The 27,212-nt window shown below is 42.6% G+C and overlaps 2 protein-coding genes across 13 annotated transcripts; both read left to right on the forward strand.

The window, feature by feature from the left end:
• The first annotated feature begins 14,258 nt into the window (after window positions 1–14,258).
• On the forward strand, window positions 14,259–21,928 carry LOC127345489 (uncharacterized). Of its 12 annotated transcripts, none has more exons than XR_011756229.1 (6): window positions 14,261–14,504; window positions 17,539–18,002; window positions 20,572–20,703; window positions 20,792–21,226; window positions 21,371–21,605; window positions 21,748–21,928. XR_011756229.1 is itself a non-coding variant. In XM_071828640.1 (5 exons), the coding sequence occupies exons 1-4, from the start codon at window positions 19,989–19,991 to the stop codon at window positions 21,412–21,414; spliced, it is 366 nt and encodes a 121-aa protein (XP_071684741.1). In that variant the 5' UTR covers window positions 18,009–19,988; the 3' UTR covers window positions 21,415–21,605; window positions 21,748–21,928. The 12 variants fall into 12 exon arrangements, 1 of the variants encoding a protein (XP_071684741.1); XR_007878723.2 differs by having other exon boundaries at window positions 14,262–14,504; window positions 20,788–21,226; XR_007878722.2 differs by having other exon boundaries at window positions 14,268–14,504; window positions 20,792–20,838.
• Window positions 21,929–22,679: 751 nt separating this feature from the next.
• On the forward strand, window positions 22,680–26,720 carry LOC127345490 (uncharacterized). Its single transcript, XM_051371968.2, has 11 exons — window positions 22,680–22,935; window positions 23,032–23,091; window positions 23,190–23,357; window positions 23,863–23,926; window positions 24,393–24,682; window positions 24,787–24,858; window positions 24,968–25,004; window positions 25,216–25,298; window positions 26,053–26,091; window positions 26,169–26,246; window positions 26,338–26,720. Exons 1-11 carry the CDS (start codon window positions 22,732–22,734, stop codon window positions 26,398–26,400), a joined length of 1,158 nt encoding a protein of 385 aa, XP_051227928.1. The 5' UTR covers window positions 22,680–22,731; the 3' UTR covers window positions 26,401–26,720.
• The last annotated feature ends 492 nt before the right edge of the window (window positions 26,721–27,212 follow it).

Below are 27,212 nucleotides of genomic sequence, written 5' to 3' on the forward strand. Positions count from 1 at the left end.
TTGGATAAACCCGCGTCAGCATGATCTATGCCCTCGCGAACTTCAGTTCCATGAAATTCCAAGAAAGAGAGTGCGTCTAGAAGAGGATCATTGTCGGGATCTTCAAGCTCAAATTCTTGGTTTGTTTTGGCTGCCGAGGAAAATACACATTGGTCGCCAGCAGGAAGGAAAATTAATATTCAAAAAGGAAAGGATAGAAGGGTACGATAAAATTACCGACAAAGCGCCGGTTCTGCGAGGTCAAGCGCTTGGTGATTGCCTTTTCACGGGCAGCTTGGGAGGCCTTGTGTTCATTCAAAGCAGTTTCGGCGTCAGCCAGCCTCCTCTGCAGATCTTCGACACCAGCAGCTTTGGCTGTGGCTTCTTCAGCCTCTGCTTTAGCTTGGCTAGCATCAAGATCAGCCTTCTTGCGAGCCATTTCACTCTGCTCTAGTTTCTGAGCAAGAGTGTCGACAAGCTTGTTGGCTTCTGCAAGTTTCTCTGCAACAATAATCAAGAAGTTTTCAAAAATACAAGCAAAGCAGGAGCAGGAAATCGTAAAGCGGGTGTCATAAAAAATTAGTACCTTCGGCTTTGCTAGCACATTCACGGTACCCAACAAATTGGGCACCGATGCGAAGAAGCTCTTTGACCGTAGGCTGTCAAAGGAAAAAAGAAAGCAAAAATGTCGATATGGGAAAAATACGAAGGCATGCAGAAGAAAACAAGAGGAAATTTAGACAGTGATAAGCAGATTAAGAACTTACGTCATCCAAGAAGGAATTGGAGGAGTTACCCAATTCAAGGGTAGGTTCCACGATTGGCTCCACCCTTGTCCTTTTTGGGGAAGGAACAAGAGGGCTCGAAGGAGGAGTGGGAGCACCAACATTCAGTTGAGGAGGCGAGGATTTCTCTCCTTCAGCTGGTGTCTCTGAAACAACTAGAGTACGCGACGAGCTCGTTCGAGCAGCCACGCCAAGAGTTGGTAGTTCTTCCTCATCATCACTGCGAACAAAAGACGACAGCATAAAAAGCAAGATAGACAAAAAAACTTCGAGTACAAAGATAAGAAGTAAAGACAACTTACGAGCTGATGAGGGATTCAAGGTATGGATCATAAGCCGCCTTCTGACGTGAAGGATCAACTTCTTCGGCTTTGGAGGTGCCGGAATCCTCGGCGTCATTCCTTTTCCTTTTGCTCCTTGGAGAAACAGCAGGAGGAGGAGATTGTGCCGATGTGGTGCCCTCGGAGGCAGCATCTTTTTCGGAAGAACCCGCAGATTTTCGAGAATCTACGGGTTCATTCATAAACGAGGGGGCGTCTTGGTTGTCGTCGGCGACGATAGCCCTTTCTTCGACTTCTCCATCCTCAGGAAGATGAGGAAGGGAAGCCAAAGTAGGATGGTTCTGCAGGAAAATAGCGACAAAAGAAAAATTATAGAGATATCAATAAAATATGATGCAGGAAAAGTTCGGGACAAGACAAAAATTCGAGAAGAAAAAATACCTGAGGGAGAGGATTGGCGGCACTGTATGGTTCCACGCGGCAAGAGGAGGGAATAGGATCCTTCTTGCTGAGCGAGGAAATTCTTCGAATAAGCTTCTCCAAGTCCTTCATAGAAAGATCCTTGGAGAGCCTATTGGCGTCATTTGCACCAGCATACGTCCAAAGGGGATTTTTGCGAGCCTGAAGAGGCTGCACCCTAATCCTAAGGAAGTAGGCGGTGATTTGGACACCAGACAGCTCCTTGCCTCGAGTATTTTGAAGTTGATGAATACGAGACATAAGTGCTTCTGTCGCCGTTTTCTCTTCTTCGGAAGCTTCAGCATCCCAGGAGCGGCGGCGCAGAATTTTGGCACTTCCGTCAAAAGGGACTATGTTGTGCTCAACAGAATTGGCACTTTCTTCGTGTATGTAGAGCCACCTTTTGCGCCACCCTTGGACAGAATCAGGAAATTTGACGTCGAAGTAATCAACGTCAGTTCGGACACAGATAACAACGCCGCCTATGTTATAGGTGGCGTTGTGGGAGCCATTGCGGCGGAGGCAGAAAATGCGCTTCCACAGAGCCCAGTTAGGAGGGACTCCGAGGAAGCACTCGCAAAGAGTGATAAAAATGGCGACATGGAGGATGGAATTAGGGGTCAGCTGGTGCAGCTGAATCCCATAAACAAAAAGAAGGCCGCGGAGGAAATCGTGAATTGGGGCAGAAAGGCCGCGGATGAGGTGATCAACGAAACTAACCCGGTACTCCATTGGAGGGGTTGGGTAGCTTTCTTCGCTGGGAAAGCGGATGGCGTCCTCCTTCTTCATCAGGCCTAGCCTCTTCAGCATGTTGACGTCTTGGTTGGAGATTTTAGATCTCTCCCACTCAAGATCTTCAGCGGCCATCTTGGACTCTGGAGTACTGTGGCGAGTGAGTCGCGCGCGCGGTGGCATCAACGACACTGGAGAAGCGAAGTTCGTGCGTGCGTAAGATCAAAGAGAATTGGGCGCAGTGGAAGTTTTTGCAAAGAGGAGCAGAGGTGCGGCGCAAGCGAAGGTGCGAACGGAGGTTGAAGAAAGGTTTATATGGGAATTGGGCGAAGCAATGCACCGTTGGATGAAGAAATCGTGCGGTGAAAAAAGATCTTGCAGATGAAGGGTAAAAAAGTATTTTTACTGGGATGGAATGGAACAGGCGTTACAGTACGTGCGCCAGGAAAAGCGGAGGACGTGTGTCCCCCACTTGCACGACGCGTCAACGTGGTGGAGACAATGGACCCACAAGACAGAAAAATTGCGGCTATTAACGGCAATAAAGTAACTTCGACTAAGGGAGAAAATTTCGATAAGAAACAAAAAAGAAGATTGGCGACAGGAGAAGTTATTGAATACTTCGGGAGCCTTGGATCAAATACAAGTTTTTGCCCTAATGCTCGGGGGCTACTTCAAAAAAAGTAAATCTCGAGTATGACAATATAGAAATTGCGGGAGCCTATGATCAAACGCAAGCTTTTGTTCATAGCCTCGGGGGCTACTCCCATCGGGAGCGCTGTTCGCGCACCCGAGAGATGAAAAGAAGAAAATATCGAGAAAGAATGACAATATAGCGACAAGGTGTACTAAAATGTTGAGCCTACAACCAAGCACAAGTCCTTGGCTGTAGCCTCGGGGGCTACTCCCATCGGGAACGCTGTTCGCGTGCCCGATGAAAATTATCAAGAAGAAAAATAGAAAGAAAGAAAGTAAAGGAAGGAAGAAGGAGCATATTTCGAGTTATAAAGATAACTCTATATATACTCCCATCGGGAGAACAATATAAGTCAGAAATTGACTCGATGAAATGTGCTATTCCAACAGTCGAATAAGCACTCGACAATATATTCTCAGAACGCCAAAAGTTGCGAATAAATTCTGAATGCCGCAAAACACTGCGAAGGTAAGACCCCAGATCCGTTCTGTGCGGCGTGGCCCCATCTCTGACGATGGTTTGCTACTTTTATCCGTATCAACAGATACGAAGAAAAATCCTAACGGACGCGTTAGGTACCCGATAAATTTAACTGGGACTCGACAGAATGGTAAGACCTTAAGCGGCACCTGTCGAAGTTTACACCAGTATCCCGAGATCATGTCCAGGGACGTGATCTTGAAGTAGGTTTTTGCGGATTGCCACTAGAGCAGTTAACTAGTACCTGATCCGTCAGATGAACTAGCCCCAACTACCATTATCCCTGTACAATATAGAAATTCATGTGAAGAAATATAGACAAGTCAAAGTTGTCGAGTAAAAATAAACAGGGGAGATTTTCCCTGATTCTACGATTCAAGCAAAATCTCGGGGGCTACTGACATAGGCATCCCCAATGGGCCTGCCAAAGATAGTACCCGGGGTTTGATGAAGGCCCACTACCCGAAGAATAAGAAGACTCGGAAGCCCAAAGATACTATTGAGGAAAGTTAGAGTTGTAATAGGAAGGGTTGTTTGTAATCTTACGGGATGAGTTAAGAAACTTCCCGGACTCTGTAACGTGTACAATATGAATCCCTCGGCTCCACCTCATATATAAGGGGGGGTCGAGGGACGAGAGGATCATCGAATCATTGTTGAGTAAACCCTAGTTTGTATTTCGTCGAGTACTTTTCGGCCGAAACCTTCGAGATCTACTTGCCCTCTACATCCAACAAAACCTTAGTCTACTACTTGTAGGCATTGACAAGTTAATACCTTGTCACTTGCCCCTTCTCTCTCCCTCCCCAGCTTTCTCGTGAGGAAGCGGAGTGCTACTCGTCCAGTCGTCCTCGATCTGGCTTCTCTCTTATGCGCCCGAGAGGCTGGTGGAAGGCGGACCCTCTCTCCGGCATCCCGGCACTGGCCCTATTCCTCGACGCCGGCCGCCGTCATATCCTCTCCTCCTTCGGTCCTTGCACCTGTGAATATCGTGCCCGCCGGCCTCGATTCATCGTGAACTCTATTCTCCGTCGTTACTCGGTTTTTTATCCTTTCCCCTCAGATTCGTTTGGTCCAGCCGTCCAGCATCATATGCAGGTGGCAGAGCAGCGTGCGATTCTCTTTTTTCCCTTCCTGATAATCCTGGGTCTTATGCCAAACAATGGTATTGCTGCTTGCCTGTTGTTAATTCCGAACACTACGTATATAAACCAGTGAAAATTCATATAAGAGATCGAGGTGGGACTATGGAAAATAAAAAGCGCAGATAGAGCTTTAGTGTTTCGCTGATTCTAGCAAGCTCGCGGCCCAAAGAGAGATTCCAGCGCCACGGCCCGTATGGCGGGGTCCTCACGCTCGGAGGACGGGATCGTTCTGTGAGCTGAGGCCGGACGAAAAAGAACAAACGAACCGGTACAATGGCAACATGTGGTATTATGTATTTTGGTGGGAGGGTAAAACGGTCAAAAAAAACGTTGACGAAACTTTTTGGCAGAAACCTTAGATCATACGGACCAAACCGAGAAAACGCTTCTCCCTTTATTATTAGGTATAGATATAGATCATCTGCAGTTTTCTTAGTATATTTCAAATGGTACTAGTACTAACCATGTGGAAAAATATGCTTCGCAAATACTTTTGTGTGTATCTCAACTAGTATGTTTTGGATCTAGGATCAATATGTTTGACGGTATCTAGTGCTCCCGTAAGATCGCTCCAGTGTGACCTGTTGAACATAAATAAAATGCCAGTCTCTTTCCATTAATTCGGTGTTTTGGTTCAACTAGCTAGAACAACAACTTTTTATGGTATCAGAGTCAAAAGGTTTCAAGTTTAAGGTCTTGCTCACCCAATATTAAAAACAAAAATGAAAAAAGATTATGCGGCATGTGCACCGAACCCACAATAAAGACTAAAATAGCCTAAACGTGAGGAAGAGTGTTGAATATAAATACACTGTCTAGTTTCTTTCTATCAGTTCGAACTTTTGATTAAATTGGCTAGTGATACAATGTTTCATGACCTTCAAATGATCTAGCTTCATGTTTTGTATCATTTGTGAATACCTTCACTTGAGTCAAATTTGGTTTGTCGCACACATTAGTACTTGCATCGTCTGTGATGGTGGTGGGTTGTACTTGTAGTTACACCATCAGCATGGCAACACCCCAAACATAGTGTCAAATGGTCTGTAGTTTGCAGGTCATAGAAGTTTGGGGGTCTGGGTGTCCACGATCTGCCCAAATTTGTTTGTGCCCTGAGGCTATGGAAATAACACACTGGGCCTTGGGTCGGTTCTACTCTGCCATGCGATTGCCAACTTTTAGCATGATCATTGGCTGCAAGGCATGACACAAAAGAGATGAGTCCTTTCTTCTTAGGGCATCTCCAACACGACGATACATTTCGTGCCCGCGCGTTCAAATGGGTCGACCGGATAAAACCGCGGCCCAACGCGGCCACGCATCGCAAATGTGGATGGTCACGGTGTCCGGGATGACCCAAACCCGGTCCAAATCTGGGCCAGGTTTGCGTGGCCGCGGATGGCACGCGGCGTTCGGTCGCGTCCGCCTGCTTGCCTCCCTTGAGCCCAGCTGTCGGTGGGGGCGCGCGTCATATTAAATGTGGACTGGGAGGGATCTGTCCCTATCCAGTCCACTCTTCACTCCCCTCCAGTCGACGGTTCCCCACGCACGCGCAACCGACGCCATGGCCAAGAAGAGGGCTTTTGCTCCCGGCGCAAACGACGGCGAGGCCAGCAGCAGCCGCCGTCCTCCGCCGGCGCTGAGGGCCGGGGGAAACTGCTTCGGTCTCCACATCGGAGAAGCCACCCGCGTCGGCTTGGAATTGGCGCAACCCGCGCCACTGCTGCCGAAGCCGGAGGAGGAAGAAGACTCGGACCTGCGCGCCGCTCTGGCGCAGTCCGCGGCGAAGGAGGAGGCGAAGTGGCCGCATCTCGTGGCGGCCATTCGCACCTCCGCGATGGAGGAGGGGGTCCGGCAGGCGGTCGAGGACGCCGAGGCCTAGGCGTTGCTCGAACAGGTCCGTCAGGAGGAGGCAACGACGCGGCGGCGCGAGGAGGCCAGGCTCCGCCGCGAGGAGGAGATGCGCCAGGAGGCCAGGCGCCTCGCGGAGCAGGAGAGGCGCCAGAAATCCAAGCGCCTCGCGTGGCAGGAGAGGGAGCTGCGCCTCAGGGAGGAGGCGCAACTCCGGGCTGCTGCGGCGGAGCAGCGGGCGGCGCCGGACCCGCACTCGGCCTGGGAGGAGGCCCTGTGGTCGCCGTGGCCGGAGTCCCCGGCGCGGTTTAGCCACAACAGCGCCTCGCCGCCGGGGACATCGTCGACGGCGAAGGCGACGAGGCCCACAGGGACTAGGCGGGGCACCGGCGGCCACCTCGTCCTCCTCAAACCCTAATAGAGGGTTTTTTATTTGTTTTTAATTTTAAAGCCCATATAGAGGGCTTCTTTTGGTAGTTTAAATTTGCCCAAAATATAGCATATGTACAAATTTGCCCAAAATAGGGCATATGTTTAATGAAACTTACGTTTAGGTTTAAATTTTTTTCCTTTGTTTCTGATTTTCTTCACATTTGCGATGCGTCCGCGCGTTGGCGCAGCGTGGGATCCAAGTGGACACGCGGACGCGGGCCGCTATCCGGGTGTCCGCGCGGTCACCCAAACAACTCAAAACTGACGGCCCAACGCGTTCATTTAGGTCGGCGCGTTGAAGACGCCCTTACCATTGCATCACGCAAAAAACAGATTTATAAAGAAAGCAATGCAACAGGCAAGGAAATAAACGGCTTCTTGATTTAGGCAGATGATTCAAGGTCGCTGTGGCCTTATGGAGTGAAGGTCTCATCCTCGGTGTTGAGGTCGGCGTCCTCTATCTCTTTCCGGAACCGGAGCATCACATGGACGGAATGATGGTGGCGTCAGTTGTTTCGGTGGTCGTTGACGCACTCGATTTCGGTTGGTTGGGCTGCCTCCTACAGAGTTGGTCTGGCAGGTCGGTAGGGGTGGACTAACGAGCTGCTCGGATCGTTAAGGCTCGGCTCGTTAAGCTCGTGATCGTTAAGGCTCGAATCGTTAAGCTCGTTAAGAATAACGAGCTGAAATCATTATTCGGCTCGACTCGTTATGTTCTTCCGAGCGCTCGCGAGCAGCTCGTTAAGGATCGTTAAGGAGGCAATGGAAAACAAACATGTGTGCATTGCCTAGTGAGGAAGAGATGAAGCATAGGTTTTTAGATCCTAATGTAGGAGTTTCAAGCATGGTTAAAGAACACTATTTTGTTTGGCCCCTTCCTGCCAAATACTTGAGATAACTAAAGTGATTTGCAGTCAAAACTGGTGAAGCCTAGCTTGTTACCGATCTTAACGAGTAGCTCACGAACATAGTCGGCTTGATTGTTTAGCTCGTTAATCTTAACGAGCAAAAACTGATGCTCAGCTCGGCTCATTAACAAAACGAGCCGAGCTCAAATGAGTCGAGCAAACGAGCACTCATTTAACTCGCTGATCTTCGAGCTTTTTGTCCAGCCCTACCGGTCGGTCAATTTTTCTTTTATCTTTTTTTTAAGATTTTTTTTATTTGAATGAAAATCAAATTCCCATTTGATCCAAAGCAGATTCAAACAATCATCAATTTTTTTTTGAATAAAATACTAGTGCAAAGATAATTCAAAGGAGAACACTTTGGAACTGCTTTGGTTCCAAAAAAAATATTCAAAAATCCAAAATGCTAGGGTATACCAATAGGATTCTTTTATGCATATTTTCAAAATAGCGTTTTTGAGGTTCCATAAATATTTATAATATCTTGTAAAATACCCCTTTGTCAAAAATAGAGTTTATGAATGATTTTGGAACTGTATAATTTACCAAATTGCCCTTTGGCTATATGGGAATGTTTTGCAAATAGTGTTTCTAGGGTTTGGTTTTATCAAAGAAATCTTTTATAAATCCTAAATCCTTAGAAACAAAGTAGGAATTATTAAAAATACTTTTAAACCAAAAGAATTTGAAAACACCTTTTTGGGAAAAGTTTTTTTATACTATGAAAAAGTTTTAATTCCTTACGATTTCTCAATCAAGTTCAAACAATGAAGTTTTAAATTTATTTTTATTTTACATTCCAAAATTTAGAAAATTTTGGGATGTGACAGAAACGGGCATAACTTTAGCATACGGAGTTCAATTTTGACGATTTGGGGCTCGTTTTAAATCTAGGAATAAGATCTACAAGATCATGCAGGGAACAATCATAGTCCAACAAGGGAGGATAGAAGTAAATGATGAAAGGTTTGACCTATGTAAAAAGAACATACCGGTAAAACCTCCAACCTCGAAAATGCAACAAGTTTCCTGTGCAAAAAACCATTCTCGGTGAACTAGAGCTTGTTATGAGAATAACCACAAGCTCTAAAATATCACATGGATAAGATCCAAATAAAAATCAAGAAAGATGATGCAAAGATGCAAAGGTTTGAGCTCTCCGAATGATATGATCGAGTTACTCACTCGAGAGCCCTCTTGATAGTACGACAACTAAACTATAAACCGGTCTCCAACTAAACCATGAGACCGGTGAGAAAAACCCCTATCAAGAGCAAACCTTAATCTTGCGCATTCCACTTGAGCTCGATGATGACGGTCTTGACCGCAACAAGATGGAACACCTTTTTTGATTGTGCTTGCTTGATGAAGTCACGCGAATTGCTCCCCCATACTCCACTATGGGAGAGCTTCTTCTTCGGTGCATCTTCACATATCCATGATCACCATATGGATGACAAGCTTCAAGCATATAATCTCTTCGAGTTAGCTCATCTTGAACTTGCGCTTCATTCTTCATCATGTTGTTGTCTTGAAGTTACCTTTGGGGGCTCACTTCATCTTCATCTTCAAGACATACTTGACACTTGATATTCTTCATCAATTTCTTCTTATTGCAACCTTGAAGCCAACATATGGTTCAAGCATTGCCTATGGACGACACCTACAAATATAACTCAATGCAAACATTAGTCCATTATCATCAATCACCAAAACCACACATGGAAGCTCCATGCACTTTCAATCTTGCTAACAAATTAATGGGTCGGCCCACCCGGAATTGCCTTCAGGCGATGGCTACTCGCTCTCGCTAATGAGCGGGAGGTAGGTGCGCCCGCTCCCAGTCCGCGATTCCTATTCATCGCTCAATGAGGGCTCTATCTGGCGCGCCGCACAAGGGCGGATTTGTTGGGCCGGCCCATTAATAGCGATATTGCTTGTAATAACCCTGATTTTCAGAGTTATTAATTATTTTATGATTTTGTTAGTAAACTCATAATATTTTGTTTAGTTGAAAAAAAAATAAGATTTTGGTGTTGATTCAATGCTTGATAAAAATATAAATAGATGAGTTAATTACAGACTTACCTGAATCATCTTAGTATGGCCACTAGTACTAATACATGTACTATGTATCGATGGAGCTAGCTTGTAGCCTAGTACTAGTTTGTGTTATTGTTAAGACAAGGATAGAAGTGTAGATCTTTTCTGGGGCTTGTTACGTCGGCAGCAATAGTTGGTTCAGCTCAAGTCAGAGCCGTGAGCGGCAAGGTGCAGAGCACCTTAGATATTAAGCAAGTCACAAGTCGGCAAGGTATCACGTAGACTTGTGCATGCTCAGTAGAAGCAAAGTCAGCTTATTCGTAACGCACACTGCTAAGATATTTTAGCTTGTTTGACGGTGGTGTCTCCTACAAATAGCTGCACTCCAGAACCCACAACGCGAGGGAGAGACTAGATAGAAATCAGTGAGCGCGTGCGAGAGTGAAAGATAGAGCCACTGAGAGAATTAGAGAATGAGACCAGAGAGAGTTGCCGACGGAGAAGTATACACACAGAAGTTCAAGAGTAGTGTAGGGGTTGTGAATCTATCGTAGAGAGTTGAGCCAGTGGTGTTACTTCATCCTAGAAGCGAGCCGAACCATAGTTTGATTGGTGTCCATGCACTATACTGCAATCGGATTACATATGCTGGTTTTCCATTGGAGTATATATTGATCTGGGTTTATTTCACGCCCCGAGACCGGGCCTGGACGAGACAGCCGCCGCGCGCCTATAAACCGAGAGGCTTATACTCGCGCAAGGCAAAAAATGCAGGCAAAACCAGCACAGTGGATCTCGAGAAGCTCAAAAACAATATTTTACATGTTTATTTACAATTACACCAGAAATTACAACTAGGTTCTCTAATTCGCTTCCCACCCGCTGGTTCCGCCTAAACATCCGATCGACGAGGTCTTCTGCTGCGCAACTCTGATAAAAACATTGGGGAGCTGGGGTGAGTACGACAAGTCATACTCAGCAAACCGGTTATACACAATCATATAAACTGTAAAACAGAAATGCTTTTCGAAAAACAAAACCATGGTTAAGTAATTAGGCATATTAAAAATGCATGGTGCCACACATGAAAGTAAGTTTCCCTACCCGGGAATCACAGGGGTGAAATTCACACTTTTACACTCTGCAGAGAGGTACTCCGACATCGACAGTCATGACTAGGTTGCGCTAGTCAAGCAGTGTTCTTATACCTGCTAAGACCCGGACACTCTGACCTACTGATGCCGGTCGCTACTACGGATCCATCACCGACACGTTCCCGAACAGAGGCCGTCCCCAGCGGAGAACACAGACAGTCCCATACCTGAACTGTGACCGGTACAATATGTTTACCTTCGTAGCACCAAGTTTTCTATTATCAAACAATCATTTTCTCAATTGATGAATTTCTATCGATATTCGTGCTAAGGCCCGATTCGTATTGGTGGCTCCAGCGGATCCATCACCGTATAACGACACCGGCGTATTAGCCCACGAATATCTCCGATACGATCTACCAACTATCATGTATTTAACAGCAATATGTATTCTACAAAAATACATGAAGGGTATAAATCAGCTTGCCTCAAATTAGAGAGAATCCTTCTCGACAGATACCATAATCTATGACAATAATATTTGCATAGATTAATCTTCCTCGGGTCCAAAGAAAACCAATAGCAGTTGTAGATACTACTATCCATCCATACTACCCATCGGCTCTCCTAACGCCACGCCAAGAATACTACATGAGTACATGTGTGTGCCGAACTCTCCCTCCAATCGCCACCTATCTCCGCGACATGCTCATGGCAGCATCTCACTTCATCTCACCCGTCTCTCACTCTCTCTAATCCTAGCTTTGTATCTCTCACTCTTTGCGGCATCGCTCTATTTTCTCTCTAGTTCTGTGTTCTGAAGCAACAGCAACACTGCTATTTATAGGCAGTGGTCGTCGGTAACGCTACCTAAAATATCTGGGATATTTCGAAACCTTGCCGCTTGGGTTGGATTAAACAAAGGTTGGCCGACGTCCGGAAGTGAGCAAAAGAAACTAGTACTACAACCTGGCCAAAACACGTCGATGGTAGCTTGCTGACTAAGCCATATGAGCTTGCCAACACAACCCAGGTATACCTCTAGTATACAGCCACGTTGCCTCTTTCTAAACAAAACATCTCACGTTAGCTAATCCTGCATGGCTGATTCAATGCACATATGCATGCTTTGTACTAGTTCTAGTTAGCTACATCGATTAATGTATTCACCCTACTAGAGGTAGTGCACAAATAAGTCAAGTTCTAGTGCGATTAGAATAATTACTCTATTTTTTGTTGCATGCATAATTTAACAACTAATTTAAACACAACAGATTAGCACTAACAAAATAATTAGAAGCAATTTAGTATTTAACCCTAATTGATTAATAATTCGAAAAATCGGGTTATCACATCGTTTCTTGACGCTTCCAGTGTAGATATTTTGCTGAGTGTAGACGGTGCTTCCTAGTATAAATAGGTGCAGTCCTAGCACTTCAAAGCCCAACGCCCATCATCGAGCTTGAGTGTGAGAACCAGAATTAGATAGACTACCACCATTGCGTTGAGAGAAGGTCGTATGTAGCTGTGCCCATGTTCAAAGGAAGTAGAAAATAATTAGTGGAGGCGCTAGTAATTGTAGAGGAGAGTCAAAAGCCATAGTGGAGAGTTTGTGCTGCTTTTGGATTGCATTTGATTGCAAGGTTTTCTTAGGAGAATATATTGATCTGAAGTACCTCTTCCTATCAAGATGATTTGTGGAACCAGGCAAGCTGTTTTATACCTCTCATGTATTATTGTGAAGTGTGTTTTGCTATTAAATACTTGATACATTAGTTGGTAGATGGTGTCGGAGATATTCGTGGGCTAATCCGCCGGTGTCGGTACACGGTGATGGATCCGCTGGAGCCACCGGTACGAATCGGGCATTAGCGCGAATATTGATAGAAAGTGATCAACTGAGAAAATGATTGTTTTATAAGAGAAAACTTGGTGCTACGAAGGTAAACATATTGTACCGGTCACAGTTCAGGTATGGGACTGACTGAGTTCTCCGCTGGGGACGGCCCTGTTGTGGAACGCGTCGATGATGGATCCGTAGGAGCGATCGACATCAGTAGGTTCAGGTGTCCGGGTCTTAGCGGGTATAAGGGCTTTGCTCCTCTAGCGCCTGTGTGGTGCTAGTTGAGGCTGTCGATGTCGGAGTACCCCTCTGCAGAGTGTAAAAGTGTGAATTTCACCCCTGTGATTCCCGGGTAGGGAAACTTACTTTCATGTGTGGCACCATGCGTTTTTAATCTGCTTAAATACTTTAACCACCTTTTGTTTTCGAAAAGCATTTCTATTTTACATCTTATATGATTGTGTATCATCGGTTTGCTGAGTATGACTTATCGTACTCACCCAGCTCCCCAATGTTTTTATCAGAGTTCAGCAGCGAAAGAGTTCGTCGATCGGATGGTTAGGCGGAACCAGCGGGTGGGAAGCGAATTAGAGAATCTAGTTGTAATTTCTTGTGTAATTGTAAAGAAATTTGTAAAAAATGATGTGTTTGAGCTTCTCGAGATCCACTGTGCTGGTTTTTTGCCTGCATTTTTAGCCTTGCGCGAGTATAAGCCTCTCGGTTTATAGGCGCGCGGCTGTCTCGTCCAGGCCCGATCTCGGGGCATGACATTGCTATTTTGGGGTTTTCGTGCGTTCTGACCATGTCGTATGTTTCCTACTTTCCTCGTTCTTCTCCGATTTTCTTTTCTGTTCGGTTTTTTCGATATTTCATTTTTTTCTATACTATCCTTTTAAATTCAAACAAATTTCAAATTTGAACATTTTAAAAATTGTACGTTTTTAATAACTGAACAACTTTCAAATTTGAACACTTTCCAACTTTGATTTTTTAAAATTTAAATCTTTTCTAGATGAGAACATCTTTTCTAGTTTGAACATTTTTTGAATTTCAATATTTTTAAAATCTGAATTTAAATATTTTAATATCTGAACATTTTCTCGTTTGAACATTTTTCAAATATTTTTTTTTCTAGTTTGAACTTTTTTTGGATTTGAACTTTTTTTCAAAAATTAAATAGTTTTCAAATTCAAACATTTATTCAAAGCGTGAATATTTTTCTAAATAAAAACCACCGGAAAAACTACTACAGATAGCGAACTAGCGATGGTTCCATCCAAATGAGGTAGCTTGTACAAGCACGGGAGATAAATGGGCCTAGCCCAGGTGGTGTGCTCTTAAGCGATATTGTCCATAATAATCGCTTAAAGCGATGTCTAGGACCTCCCCTCCCATTCGCGTCCCAAAACAGGTGCAATGAACCTCTACCTGGGCCGGCTGAGTCAGTCCACTTAAAAATATCAAAGCCCAACTATATGACAAGTGAAGTAAGGGCAGGCGTAAGGGGCAAATCCTATACACCGACCTGGTCGGTGTATACGGAGCGCCGCACACCCCTGGCGTACCTTTTGGGCCGGCCCATATTCGGCGGTCGACTGCTTCTTCTTCGGCATACTGTTTCTTCGGCATCGTCCCGTCCTGCGCCGCCCCCCGAGTCCCCGTCTTGCGCCTCCGCGTCCGCCACTTCTTCGCTCGAGTTCCGTCGTCCGCCTCCGCCTCCGCCACTTCTTCGCTTAAGTACTGGTTTTCTTCCTCTCCACCGATGGCGGCGGAAGGTCTGTATCGTTCCCTTCGTTTGCTCGTACGGGAACTACTTGATTCGTTCTAGTTAGGGTTTCTCCAGTTGTTTTTTGCTTCGATTCGTACTGTTTAAGAGCATCTTCTAGCCTTTTGTTCCATGTACAGTCGGCCCTGCGCAACATCTTTGGCATATGGATGCTTTTTTGCGAGCATCTGATTTCTCCTGCTTTGCTAGCAGCTTATCCCCAATGTTTACCATGCTGGGAGCGACCGTGTCAATTATTTTTCTGCTCTGATGTACCACTGTAGACCGGCTGCTACTTTTGAGGTTTCAATTCATAACTCATCATACGTTTAACTGACAAGCAACCTTTAGGCTGAAATAAATTAGGGATAATAACACATTTTATAGATAATGGTGGAAAGATAAATGAGTCCTCAACTATATTATGGACAAGAGTTGATATTGCAGGAGTTCTTACCAACCATATTTTTTAGTTGTGCTCCTTTTGTTTTGCAGTTCTTTTGTCATTCTTCTTCAGTATCTTTTACCAGCCCTGCATACACAAAGTGTCAGGATATTAGTTATTAAACATACTAGCGGTAGAACACTGAAACTTGGCTAACTTGGTTTCCGTGAGCTCACCAGCAAATTTGAGGGAACTGTAGGTCTGCAAAAGTTTCATTTCGCCATGTATAAGCACAAAATCTATAAGTATCTCTACCATCTCTTCAATGAACTAAACCCTGGAAGCAAAAACATTGTTCTTCTTGGCTTTTGACTCGCTCAATCATGTTCTTTGATTAGAGAAATGCGGTCAGTTATCATCCCTCTCAGACAGTAGGCTAGTAAAATCAACAGGGAAAGGGTTGATAGGATTTTTGTTAGGATTTTGCACAAATTTTATTTTTGTCTATCATATACACCAGCAGTAGGTCCTTCTAAACACCAAGGATGTGATTTGAGAAGCGTAGTTGGGAGTAACTTGGATACCTCGCTCTTTTTCGCACTTGATTTATTTTTATTACCACATGAATAGGATTCTTTTTGACCTGAATGGTCCCCGAAGTTGAGTGAGAATTGTGTTTGGCTGGTTTAGGTAAGCAGTTAGGGCCTAAGAGTTATTTTTGAGGAATATACGGTGTTTAGATTTCGTTGAGTTTATGTAAATATTTTTTGCGCATCTGCATAAGGAGTGTGTTTTCGGAAATAAAATGTCCTTTGCTGTCTAAAGTTAGAAATTACTGTTTTAAAAAAGGCCATCGTAGTGGACTCATCGTCGACATTATTGCATCATTCAGAAGCATGGATTGCTGCTTAGTAACTGTTTTCAGTTCCTTCTCCTTATTCATAGTGACGCACTACTACTGGCCTCCTCCAGGGATTTGCTCCTCCATGGATCGATATACATATCCAGGTGCCTTGTTACACTTCAGTACTGCCACATTATATGCGCTTTTTTTACAGTCGCAACCCACGTCCGTACATAGCAAATGCAGTTAGAACCGGATGGCGTACGCCGTTGACTTGTCCGGACTAAAGAGCCTGAATTACTTTTTCCGTCTCGATACCTGTCTTCTGGTTCTCATCAAACATTGCAAAGATATATCTGAAACATGGCGAATATGCGTCTGTGCTGATTCAGTTTAGATAAAGCACCCCAATTATACCAGACGCAACCTTTAAGATGGTGTTCATGAATCAATTGTAGGAAACCGTTTATGCAAAGAAACCGTTCATGGGTTTTTTATGACATCGTTCATGCAAAGAACCCGTTCATGCTAGAAATTTATGTTCAAGATAGGAAACTGTTCATGGATTTCCTTTTTTAAAAGATTAGAAATAGTTCATTTTTTAAGTTTAAGATAGGAATTTGTTCATGAATAGAATCCGTTCATGTTTCAATTTTACGTTCAAGGCACAACACTACAACAGTGCCATGCCAAGATTTCTTTCATGCTCTAATTTTATGTTCAAGGTAGGAACTCGTTCATGACAGAAAAAAACGTTCATGTTTTCTTAAAGTTCAAGTTAGGGAACTATTTCATGACAAGAAACCGTTCATGCAAAGAATCCGTTCATCACAAGAATTCGTTCATGTTTCTATTTTTTCTTTTCAAGGTAGGGAATCTTTTAAAGTTGAAGGTACGAAAACAGTTCATGCAAAAATAATCCGTTCGTGCTCGAATTTTATGTTAAAGTTAGGAAACTGTTCATGTCAACAAACCGTTCATGGTTTTTTTTTTAGGTTCAAGGTAGTAAACTATTTTATGCAAAAGAAACTGTCCATGGATTAATTTTTATGTTCAATGTAGGAAACCGTTGATGCAAAGAAACCGTTCATGGTTTTTTTTATGATATCGTTCATGCAAATAATCCGTTCATGCTAGAAATTTATGTTCAAGTTAGGAAACCGTTCATGGATTTTTTTTTTGTTAAAGGTACGAAATAGTTCATTTTTTTTATGTTCGAGATAGGAATTTGTTCATGACAAGAATCCGTTCATGTTTCAATTTATGTTCAAGGCACAACAGTTTCATGCCAAGATTTTTGTCATGTGCTAATTTTATGTTCAAGGTAGGAAAACCGTTCATGCAAAGAAATTGTTCATGTTTTCTTAAAGTTCAAGTTAGGAAACTTTTTCATGACAGAAAACCGTTCATGTTTTTTTGAAAACGTTCATGCAAAGAATCCGTTCATCAAAACAATCCGTTCATGTTTCTATTTTTTTCTATCAAGGTAGGGGAATCTTCTTAGGTTTAAGGTACAAAAACCGTTCATTCAAAATATTCCGTTCATGCTCGAATTTTATGTTAAATGAAATTGTTCATGCTCGAAATTTATGTTCAAGTTAGGAAAATTGGCATGGAAAATTGTATTTATTCTTTCATAGGCTCCACATCTTCTCCATTGATTAAGTTAGCAATTTATTGAAGGAGACAGATGGTGTATTAAAACTGTAAGTCCCTTCAAGTTACTATTTTTTACCAATTGAAATTTATTCGATCATTCTAAATATATGATTTTTTCAAAATGTTTATGCATTTTCTCTATTGCATTTTTTTCAGAGATTTCAGGATCAAGGAAGAAGAGAAACATATGATTGACAAAATGAGATCTTATACTGTGTTGAACAAAAAGTCTTTTTGCCCAGTTCCTTTTTAAGTTGGATTATTTTTCTTTTAAGCTAATTTGTGGGTGACCTACATAAGTATATACCATATGCTTTTAGCCGGAAGGAACACTTTCTGTGGCATTTGACGTTACGTTTTATGTTTCCTGATGAGGTCGGTGTATACGGAGCGCCGCACACCCCCTCTTACCTTTTGGGCCGGCCCATATACGGTCGGCTGCTTTTTCTAGCTTTTCCCCGTTCGTCCTTCTTGATTTCCGCCGCTGGCAGAGCTTCTTCTCGATTCATCCCCCGAGTTCGGTCTTCCGCCTCAGCCACTTCCTCGCTCGAGTTCTGTTTCTTTCGAGATCCCGCACACGAACTACTGGATTCGTTCCTCTCCATCGATGGCTGCGGAAGGTTAGTATCGTTTCCTTCTTATCCTCGTACCGGAACTACTAGATTCGTTCTAATTAGGGTTTCTCCAGTTGATTTTGTGGGTTTTCTTCAACGTGTTAGCTAGGATTCTTACTGTTTAAGAGATTCCCCTAGACTTTGTTCCATGGACAGCCGGTGCTGCGCAACATCTCTCGCCTATGGAAGCTATATTCACGCACGTCGTGCATCTGATGTTTTTAGTGGTGCTACTTTGTTTGTAGTTCGCAACTCATGTTCTTGATTAGAGAAATGGGGTCCTGTAGTTAGCATCTATCCCAGGCAGTAGGCTAGCAAAATCAACATGAATGTGGTGATAGGATTTTTGGTGGAACATTTTCACAAATGTTATTTTTGGTCGCTGCATAATTTTGGGGTTGTTCATATGCAATATTTATCTCTCATGTACACCAGCAGTAGGTAGTTTAAGGACCAAGGATGTGATGTGAGAAGCGTAGGTGGGAGTAGCAGGAGTATGCGACAAGAAGTTGCATGTTTGATGTGGGAGATCTTTTTGAACACTTGGAATTCTCGCGGATATAGCAGCCATGAGGACTCTTTCGCACTTAATATATTCATTCTGTTCAGACATGCTTTCAGAGTAGGAAATTTAGCCAAGTTATACTGCTTAGTAGTCTCCTCCTCCGCCCCCTTTCTCGCCCCTATAGTTCTTGTTCCTCGTTGTTCTCGTTGCTGGCAGGGTCTGGTTGATGGTCTGCTTCCTTCATTTCCATCAATGGCGGCGGAAGGTTAGGGCTTGTTTCCATCTTCTCCCTCGTACACGCACTATTCGAGTCGTTCTGATTAGGATTTTTTTCAGAGAATAGTGTGGTTGTTTTGTTCCGATTTTTAGGGGGTTTGTTAGAATGCAGGCTATTTCGAGATCCCCCTACCGGCTACCACTTTCTCCGCGGCCAGCCGCTGCCCAACACCTTACTCCCATGCTAGCTACACCCCAACGTCGCGATTTTGCTACTAAAGTGCTTGGCCGACTGTTTTGTTTTGCTTAGCTTATCTGTTACCGTGGTGCTCTCTTGTCGCTGTGCCGCTGGTTTTCGTCTTGCTTGATCTAGTTAGAACTGAAACTGGCACTCAAACACACATGTTTGTTTTCCGCGGATCTGGATCGGCTAGTTCAGATTCTAGCCCCTGCTCTTATACTAGTTCGTGCATGTTGTTGATTGATGTTAGGGTTCCAAATTGCAGCGCTAACTGAGTGCTCACTCTGTTTCTGTTTTGAATTCTGAATGTTAGGCAGTGTCTGTGTTTCCTAGGATTTTACTAGTTGAACTGCACAAATTACTTCTAGTGGAGTTACCGATGTGACGTTGCCCTGTGTGTTTGACACCTACCTGTAGGCTGCAGTCTGTAATTTCGATCCACTGTTCTTATATAGGATGTATGCTCATGGTGTATTAATTGTATCATAATAATCAAGTGTTGGTTTTTTGGAATTATTGTCATGAAATAATTTTGGTAGACTGTTGTAGCTCCAAATCTGACCCTATAGTTAGCAACTTGGTATTCTGGGAGAGGTGGAAGCAAATCAATGGTGTAGTGTTAAGTCATAGGTTACTAAGACACGAGCGGTCATTTTCATCTCTAAGGGGAGTCTTGGTTCAAGGCAGGACTCCTCGTAGTGACCGGAATGTCTTCTTTCAGGTATTGAGTGACAAGCATGTAGAATACGTTCATGTTTTTGTTTCTGTTTCTCCATGCATCTCTATGTGTTTCTTTATAGTTATAACAGATTATCTCTTCTCTTGATATGTTTTCTACATGCTTCTTGATGACTTTTTACGGTAAGATTTATGTAGTACCATAGAAGTTTAAAATCGTTGTAGCAACTGGATATTATAACATGTTCATGAGTTAGAGCTAATTTAAGTTGTTTATGTTTCTCTATAAACCAATGGCGAAATTATTCGAGCACAACATGTGTAGGCTATGACAGACAGCTGATCACTCGACATGCGGCTTTCCAGTTTCAGAATGTTTCCAGCGGCAACAAGGCAGACAAAAATCGCTGAATTTTCCAGCCACCTGCTGGTGTATAACTCTGAACATTTCAGCGCCACCAAAGCAGAGACAAATATTTCATCACCTTCTGGTTCAAATTTTGAATACCTATCCTTGTGGTCTAATTTCTGTTTAATGTCCTGCATTTTTGTTAGCATGTATGCTCAAAGTTCTGTTTATTTTTCTTTCACCTTGTGAACCTTCCGCTCTCGATTTTTCTCGTGGAGAACAGTGTGGAATTACCAAACCAATTAGTCTAGTCTACATACTGATTTACCTCCTTATACTTTTGTCACATGAACCTGTAACCTGATGTATTCACGTCATCAACCAATAGTTAGCTTATGTTCTCACGCTTCCGTCATGGCTCATAGGGAGCTGTATTGATGCAATTGCTCTTTTGTGACATTCGCACCTCTGGTGATGGAAGAAACAAAATATACTTGTATGCAAATATGGTGCTTACGTTTTTGACTGTTTTATCGATATATTTATTTTTCTAATATCATGGTTCTTTATTTTGTTGTGAATGCAGGGAAGAAGAAATTCATTCACGATTTTTATGATCAAGGCGGAAACTGTTCATGGCAAAAATTCGTTCATGCTTTTTTAATGTTTGAAGCTAGGAGAAACATTTATACCAAGAATATGTTCATCCTTTATAATGGTATAAGAATCCGTTCATTTCTTGGTTATGTTCAATGAAGGAAACCGTGCCAACAATCTGTTCACGCTTTTATTTATGTTCAAGGTAGAAACCGTTCACGCCAAGAATCCATCCAGGCTTGTATTTATGTTCAAGGTAGAAAACCGTTCATGCAAATAATCTGTTCATGATTTTATTTATGTTGGTACAAACCTTTATGCCAAGAATCCGTTCACGCTTTATTAATGTTCAAGCTAGGAAAACCGTTCATGCCAAGAATCTGTTCATGCTTTATTTATGTTCAAAGAGGGAAACCGTTCATGATTTTTATTAGTGTTAAACAAAGGAAAGAGTTCATGACAGGAATTCTTCATGATTTTTTATGTTCAAGGTAAAACCGTTCATGCCAAGAATCTCTTCAGGCTTGTATTTATGTTCAAGGTAGAAAACCGTTCATGCCAAGAATCCATTCATGATTTTTTTTTATGATCAACAAAGGATTAAGTTCATGACAAGAATTCATTCATGCTTTCTTATGTTCAAGGTAGGAAACCATTCATGGCAATAATTTGTTCATGTTTTTTTTATGTTTCAAATTTTTTAATCTTACTTCAACAGGATAAAAAAGAAATAAATATCTCCTTGCACTCATTGTTTTACAAGATTTTGATTGTTCTTTTCTTTTCAGGGACAACACCAACATGGAAAGGAGAATCAGAGAAATTGGCATGAAAAAGCAGAGCTTTGCCATTTTTATTTCAGAGAACACACCAGTGGATGAAAGATGTTTTGAGTGTACTGAACAATAGTCTTTTGTATCTGTCACAACTCACAACATACTTGCCTGAATATGAAAACATAGTAACAGTGTGCCCTTCTGGTTTAACTGAATATGTAACAGTGGATCTCTGTACTTCAATGAGGTGAGCTTAGTTAAAAGTTTGGAGCTTAGCTGAAAGTTTATTCTGTAAGCTGTACATGCAAAAGACCACTGCTATCAACCTGTTTTGTTCTCTAAGTTTGGAGCTTTTTCTAACTTTTTCCTAATATCCTATTTAAATGTAGCTTTCCAGAGAAGAATGGAGATGATCATTTGGTCAGGTTACAAGCACTGCTATGTTTTTTTTGCGAGAGGTTCTCACCATTCGAGTTATCTTTTCATGTATATCAGATGAACAGATTTTGACATCACGAGACAGTTTTCCTTTGTAATAAACATATTTTCCATATATTTTTGACTTATGTAGCTTAATTGCCTTATGTATACTTGGCATTTCAAGTTTGACACATGAGACATTTTCCAATTTCCTCTACCTTTTTTCATGTTTGTGAGCTGAATTTACAACTTACCTTTGATCTAATAATGCTTCTTACTTTGATCTTTTACAGTTTGTTTTTCTTTTGTACACAACCTGATGTATGTGATTTACAATGGAGTTTACAAGGGAATTTGACAATTTTGAAATTTAAAATTTTTCGTATTTGAAAACTTTTCAAATCTGAAAACTGTTTCAAGCGGTTATTAGATTGATAACTGTTCAAATTTGAAAATTGTTCATATATAAAATTCAGTACATACAATATTTTTGTAGACAGAAGATTCAAATTTATATATGAATGTTCATATATCTACTTTTCGTATATTTTCAGTAAACTGTCACGAACTGAGAAAGCGCTAGTGTGAGAATCAATGTGGTGACTGCTTCGTTCATTTTACCAAAAATTAAACGTACTGAAAAATTGTTAGCGACTAGATTCGAACTCGCTCCGTTCAGAAGCAGTCCACCGAACAGCGAAATTAAAATTGCTACCGAGGACAATCGAACTCAGCTCGATAACGAACAGCGAACAAGCGAAGCGAAGCAGTCGAAGGAAATATGGGCCGGCCCAACAAAGACCAGAGGGGGTGGTCGGTGGCTGTTATACACCGACCAGGTCGGTGTAAAGCAGTTCCCGGCGTAAGGGAGCAAAATAGTCACGGCCCATTAGTTCCGGAGGTTTTTGTTTTGGGGGCGACCAGAACCAGAGTCCCGTCCAGAGCACCCGGCCATGGCTGCGGCGAAGAAGGGTACGGCGACGCCGCTGGGGGCAGTGTTCTCGCCGGACGATACGAGGAGGGCCGTGTCCCGTGTCGCACAGGCCGTTGCCGACCGCCGCGCCGAGCTCGCCCGCGTCCAGGGCTTCTTCGCCGACAACGCCGCCCTCGTCTCCCTCGTCCAGCGCCTCCCCGACGAGCTCTCCCACCAAATCATGGTCCCTACCCATCCCTACTTCAGCTTATCTCCTTGTTTCAGCAGCATGGTTACTTGCCTCGAGCCAATTTGGGGATGCGTTGGTCTGGTTTTGCAGGTTCCCTTTGGCGGCGCCGCTTTTTTTCCAGGCAGCTTGATCCACACGAATCAACTCCTGGTATGGCATTCCACACTTTTCCTATTTTGATTCTACCTCTACCTGCCTGGGATATTTGAACTTCAGCGTGGAAGCTTCGATTTTGCCTTGTGCCTTAGGTGCTTCTAGGGGATGGGTACTATGCTGATAGGTCAGCCAAGCAGACGACCGAGATACTGCACAGGAGGGGAATGGAGTTGGAGACTCAAATGGAAGCGATCAAGGCAACCATCTCGGATCTTGAGGCTGAGGCCAAGTTCTTCGAGTCCACTGCCGCTGAGGCTTCTGTAAGGCCCTTTTTCTGTCCTTGTGAGGAGTACATCTCAGGCATTGTGTACTCGTTTACCAATGTTCAGCTAAGTAAGAGGTTACTGTAATAACAATTTGGTTGAGGTCATTGGTAACGAAAAAAAAAAAGGAAAATGGGCAGTAGACCTTCGTTGACACATGTGCTTCACAATTGTGCTACCGATACCATGCAGTTTATGCTATATTGTGTTAGCCTTCTTATTAAAAGCGGGGTGCTGCATGTTGCTAATATGTTACTCTACACCCTGGAAAATAGTGTAACATCAGCAGCATCTTACTGTACATAATGCGTTGAGGTGCAGCAATATAACCTTGTACCAGTGGCACTAAACTAAGTTGCTCATATGGTTGATTGTACTCTTTTGTCTTAACAAAATTGAGAACTATTCAATATGTTGAGCTTCACTCTATTGATTTATTGTGGGCTTTGCTTCTGCGCAAAATTACTTGTAATTGGATGCTTAATTATGTTGATGCCTGCAGGAAGGTCTTGTTGAGATAAGGGAAGAATATGACGAAGAAGCCGAAATAAATTCATCAAAATCAGGTAACCAAGTCTGAATCCTTACTTCATTATTATCTTCAGTATGTGTTTGGCTCAGTATTGATGTCATACCGATATGCATATACTTCTTGTAAGTCCTTAGGGTGTTTGGATGCGTGGTATCTTTGAGAACTTACCATATGGGTTCAGACCAAAATTTACCAGACCCGAATTGCCTTTTTATTTCGTATAATATCTTTCTCGACCATTCCTGAATTGACAAGGTCTAGAGTAATCTTGCAGCAAGTTGATCTTTGATATCTCATTCTACAATGAAATGGTGTGTCGCTACGGAGGAATGTTGAGAGCATTATAATCTTAAGTTATTGACATCATACCAGCAGGACGTCTTGTTGTGCTGGGACTATTTCTGCCTTTAAAAGAAGTGAAAAACCTTAAGCCCCTACATTTGTTGGCAAAAAGAAACTTCTGCTTCAGCATGACTATTATTTCTACTTATCTTTTCCAGAAGCTTCAAGTTCTTCTGGGACATTATCAGATGAGGAACATGCTCGAATCATGGCGAGGTTTGACGAACTTGAAATGTTAGAAAAGGAAGCTGGAAGTTCTTCAGAAAATGAAGAAGATGAAGAGGAAGATGATGATGACGACGACGATGATGATGAAGGTGCTGGAACAAATGAGGATGATGAAGAAAACTTGGATACATTAAGTGATGGCAATGATCACGATAATGTTAGTTTTGGTGCCTCAGTTTCTGGGAGTGGAGCTAATGACCGGAGTCAAGGAAATTCCCAGGTATCTTTGTTTTTCTCTAGCCGTCGTTACATAATTTTGGTGTTATCTTAACTTGACCATGTGTTGAAGTGCAACTTATTATATTTTGCTTTTCGTACTAATAGCTGAAGAGTGCACTAAAGCAGCTAGGAGGAAAGGAAATGCTGAAAGGTGCTTCTGTTGCACCATCAGCCTCTGTAAGCTCCTTCAGAATCTTGTACTTTGTGTCTGAATTAATGGCTAGCAGTCGCAGTTGTTTATCTTAGCTTCTGTAGCAGTCACAGTTTGTTTTCATACAATGTGCAGATAATCAACTCTGAAGTTCAGGCTCCGCTTAGAAAAGGTTAGACCTGATACTGCCATGTGTGACAAGTTACAGTGCACAGGATATTATGAATACCAAGTTACACACCTATACAGACTTTTTTGTCACTTTATTTATGTAATGTTACTGAAGTTGGAACTTCTTAGTTCGCCAACATGTTGCTTGAAGTTCTATATTATAAGTTTAATACCCTGCTTATATGCCTGTGGCCTAAATTTCCTACTTGCAGCTGTTTCTTTTAAGGATGAAAACGGGAATATAGTTAGTTCGTCGAAGTCTCTCTCTCGACAGGATCCAAAATACTCTGCTGAGGTACCAATTGCAAGGGATTTACTTCCATTATTACTTGCCCGTGTAATTTTTTTCATATGTTCGGTTCTCTGTTTTTCTATAGAAACATTATAAAACAACGTGAATGTAAGTAATGGCTCCCACTTCCCAGCTCTCACATTCGTCGCATTTTTGGTTACTGATCCGATATATTTACAGTATCTTGAAACCAATCTGCATATGTCATATGCAGATATTCCTGTGCAGCTGTGCTTTAGATCTTCACACACGGCTGACTTCTGAAGTCTACTTGTTAGCATGATGCATTCCGTGCATACACTTTGTGCTTACCTGGCTTGACATTTATAATCTGTATACCTTAGGCTGATAGAAGTGTAGAACTATTACACTCCTTTCACAAATCACAATTATATGATGTTTTGGGCATTGGCACGGTCTCTGACATGCAGCTTTGACCATTAACTTGTATAATATTTTTAGAAAACTATATGGGATATGTTATGAATCATCGCATGAAAAATACAATGATATCATTTACACCTCACCATCTGAAGTTCTTCTGCATTTATTGTTACTTATTAGTAGCCAAAGTCAATGAAGTTTGACTCCACGCTTTCTAAAAGGGTAGTTTCATGAACGGAGGTAGTCCATCTCTGTGACCTAAATCTGGCAGCATTCTGGAGACCTAGGGATGCAGTTTATATCATGTTTCATCTATGGTTTGTTATTGTTTTGATGTATTCATAGTGCTGACTACTGGTTATTGGCTTGGCAGTCTTCTCATGAGCGAAAGATAATATCAAGTGGACAAAAGGTCATTTGCTCATACTCTGATGTATACTGATATACCCTTTTGAAATTGCATTTAACCGAGTTTATGGCTATTGGCAGGCTTTCACAGGATCTATCGTTGAACACGACGACAACCTTTCAGTGATTCAACTGCCAAAGAACAATGATAGTGAGAAAGTAAGCTCCTATTTTTTTTTGTATCTTTTGATCTGTGTCGTGTGGGCGGATTTACATTGATGTCGTATTTGTTTGCCTGAACATTCGGCAGCCTGGTAGTTCTGCTCCTTCAAGGCCTGTATCTAGATTCAAGATGCAACAGGGAGGGCGTTGAGTCTCTTTGAGACTAGAAAGGACGCAAAATTGATTAACCACATGGTCGTTGGCAAGAACGGCATTGGCAACAACTAGTACCACCTTTGAGAGATGCTATGCCACATCAAGATTGTTTTTGTGGGTGCCAATGAACGGGAAAGGAGACAGCTGTCGATATACTAAATTTATGGCAATGGCTAAGAGCTCAAGATATCTATATCTGTTTCGGATTAACAGCTGCCAACACTGACAAATACTTATCATATCAGCTTTTGAAAACTTAACTGTATGGAATGAGACTCCTACCGTTCATTGGCACACAAAGCATGGTTCGATGCATGTCTACAGTTATCCTAAATGTGTTCGCGATTTCTACGTTATCCTAGGATGGCAAATTTGGTCTAGTAGTTCCCAACGTATTCTTGTAGAGGCACGTAGCAAAAGAAAAATAGAATATAATGGTTATGTCAAAACTTTTACCCACAATAGATGAAAGGGGAATTGAAATAAAGGCAATCAGAAAATGGGTGTGATTCCATTGTTAATTGGTTGGTTGATCTGGGGCCAAGTAACAAAAGTTTATCAGCAGCCAGGTCAGAGAAGCAAGGCGAAGTGGGAAGACGAATTAAATTACTTCGTTGATAAATTAACACCAGTTGGACTCGATTGGTCGACTAACTAATGTTTCCTACTCCGTGGTATCAGCCAGGAGTACATTTTATTTGGTGTAAAAGAGCGTCATGACATGGTCAGTGGTAGCTGTAGCCTGCGAGCGTCGATGTGGCAGCTCAACCTCTTTCTTCGCTTGGTGCCAGTGAGCTGCAACAATTG

Source organism: Lolium perenne, chromosome 3, assembly GCF_019359855.2.
Source record: "Lolium perenne isolate Kyuss_39 chromosome 3, Kyuss_2.0, whole genome shotgun sequence".
NCBI classification, from domain to species: Eukaryota; Viridiplantae; Streptophyta; class Magnoliopsida; order Poales; family Poaceae; genus Lolium; species Lolium perenne.

Excerpts from the sequence above, each read along its gene's own strand:
- LOC127345489 (XM_071828640.1), top strand. The coding sequence starts at position 19,989 with ATGCGGCTTTCCAGTTTCAGAATGTTTCCAGCGGCAACAAGGCAGACA. Across the intron at positions 20,704-20,787 it reads TATGTTCATCCTTTATAATG|GTAGAAACCGTTCACGCCAA; the intron begins GTATAAGAATCC and ends TTTATGTTCAAG. Across the intron at positions 20,839-21,370 it reads GGCTTGTATTTATGTTCAAG|GGACAACACCAACATGGAAA; the intron begins GTAGAAAACCGT and ends TTTTCTTTTCAG.
- LOC127345490 (XM_051371968.2), top strand. The coding sequence starts at position 22,732 with ATGGCTGCGGCGAAGAAGGGTACGGCGACGCCGCTGGGGGCAGTGTTC. Across the intron at positions 24,683-24,786 it reads GGAGTCAAGGAAATTCCCAG|CTGAAGAGTGCACTAAAGCA; the intron begins GTATCTTTGTTT and ends TCGTACTAATAG. Across the intron at positions 26,092-26,168 it reads TAATATCAAGTGGACAAAAG|GCTTTCACAGGATCTATCGT; the intron begins GTCATTTGCTCA and ends GGCTATTGGCAG.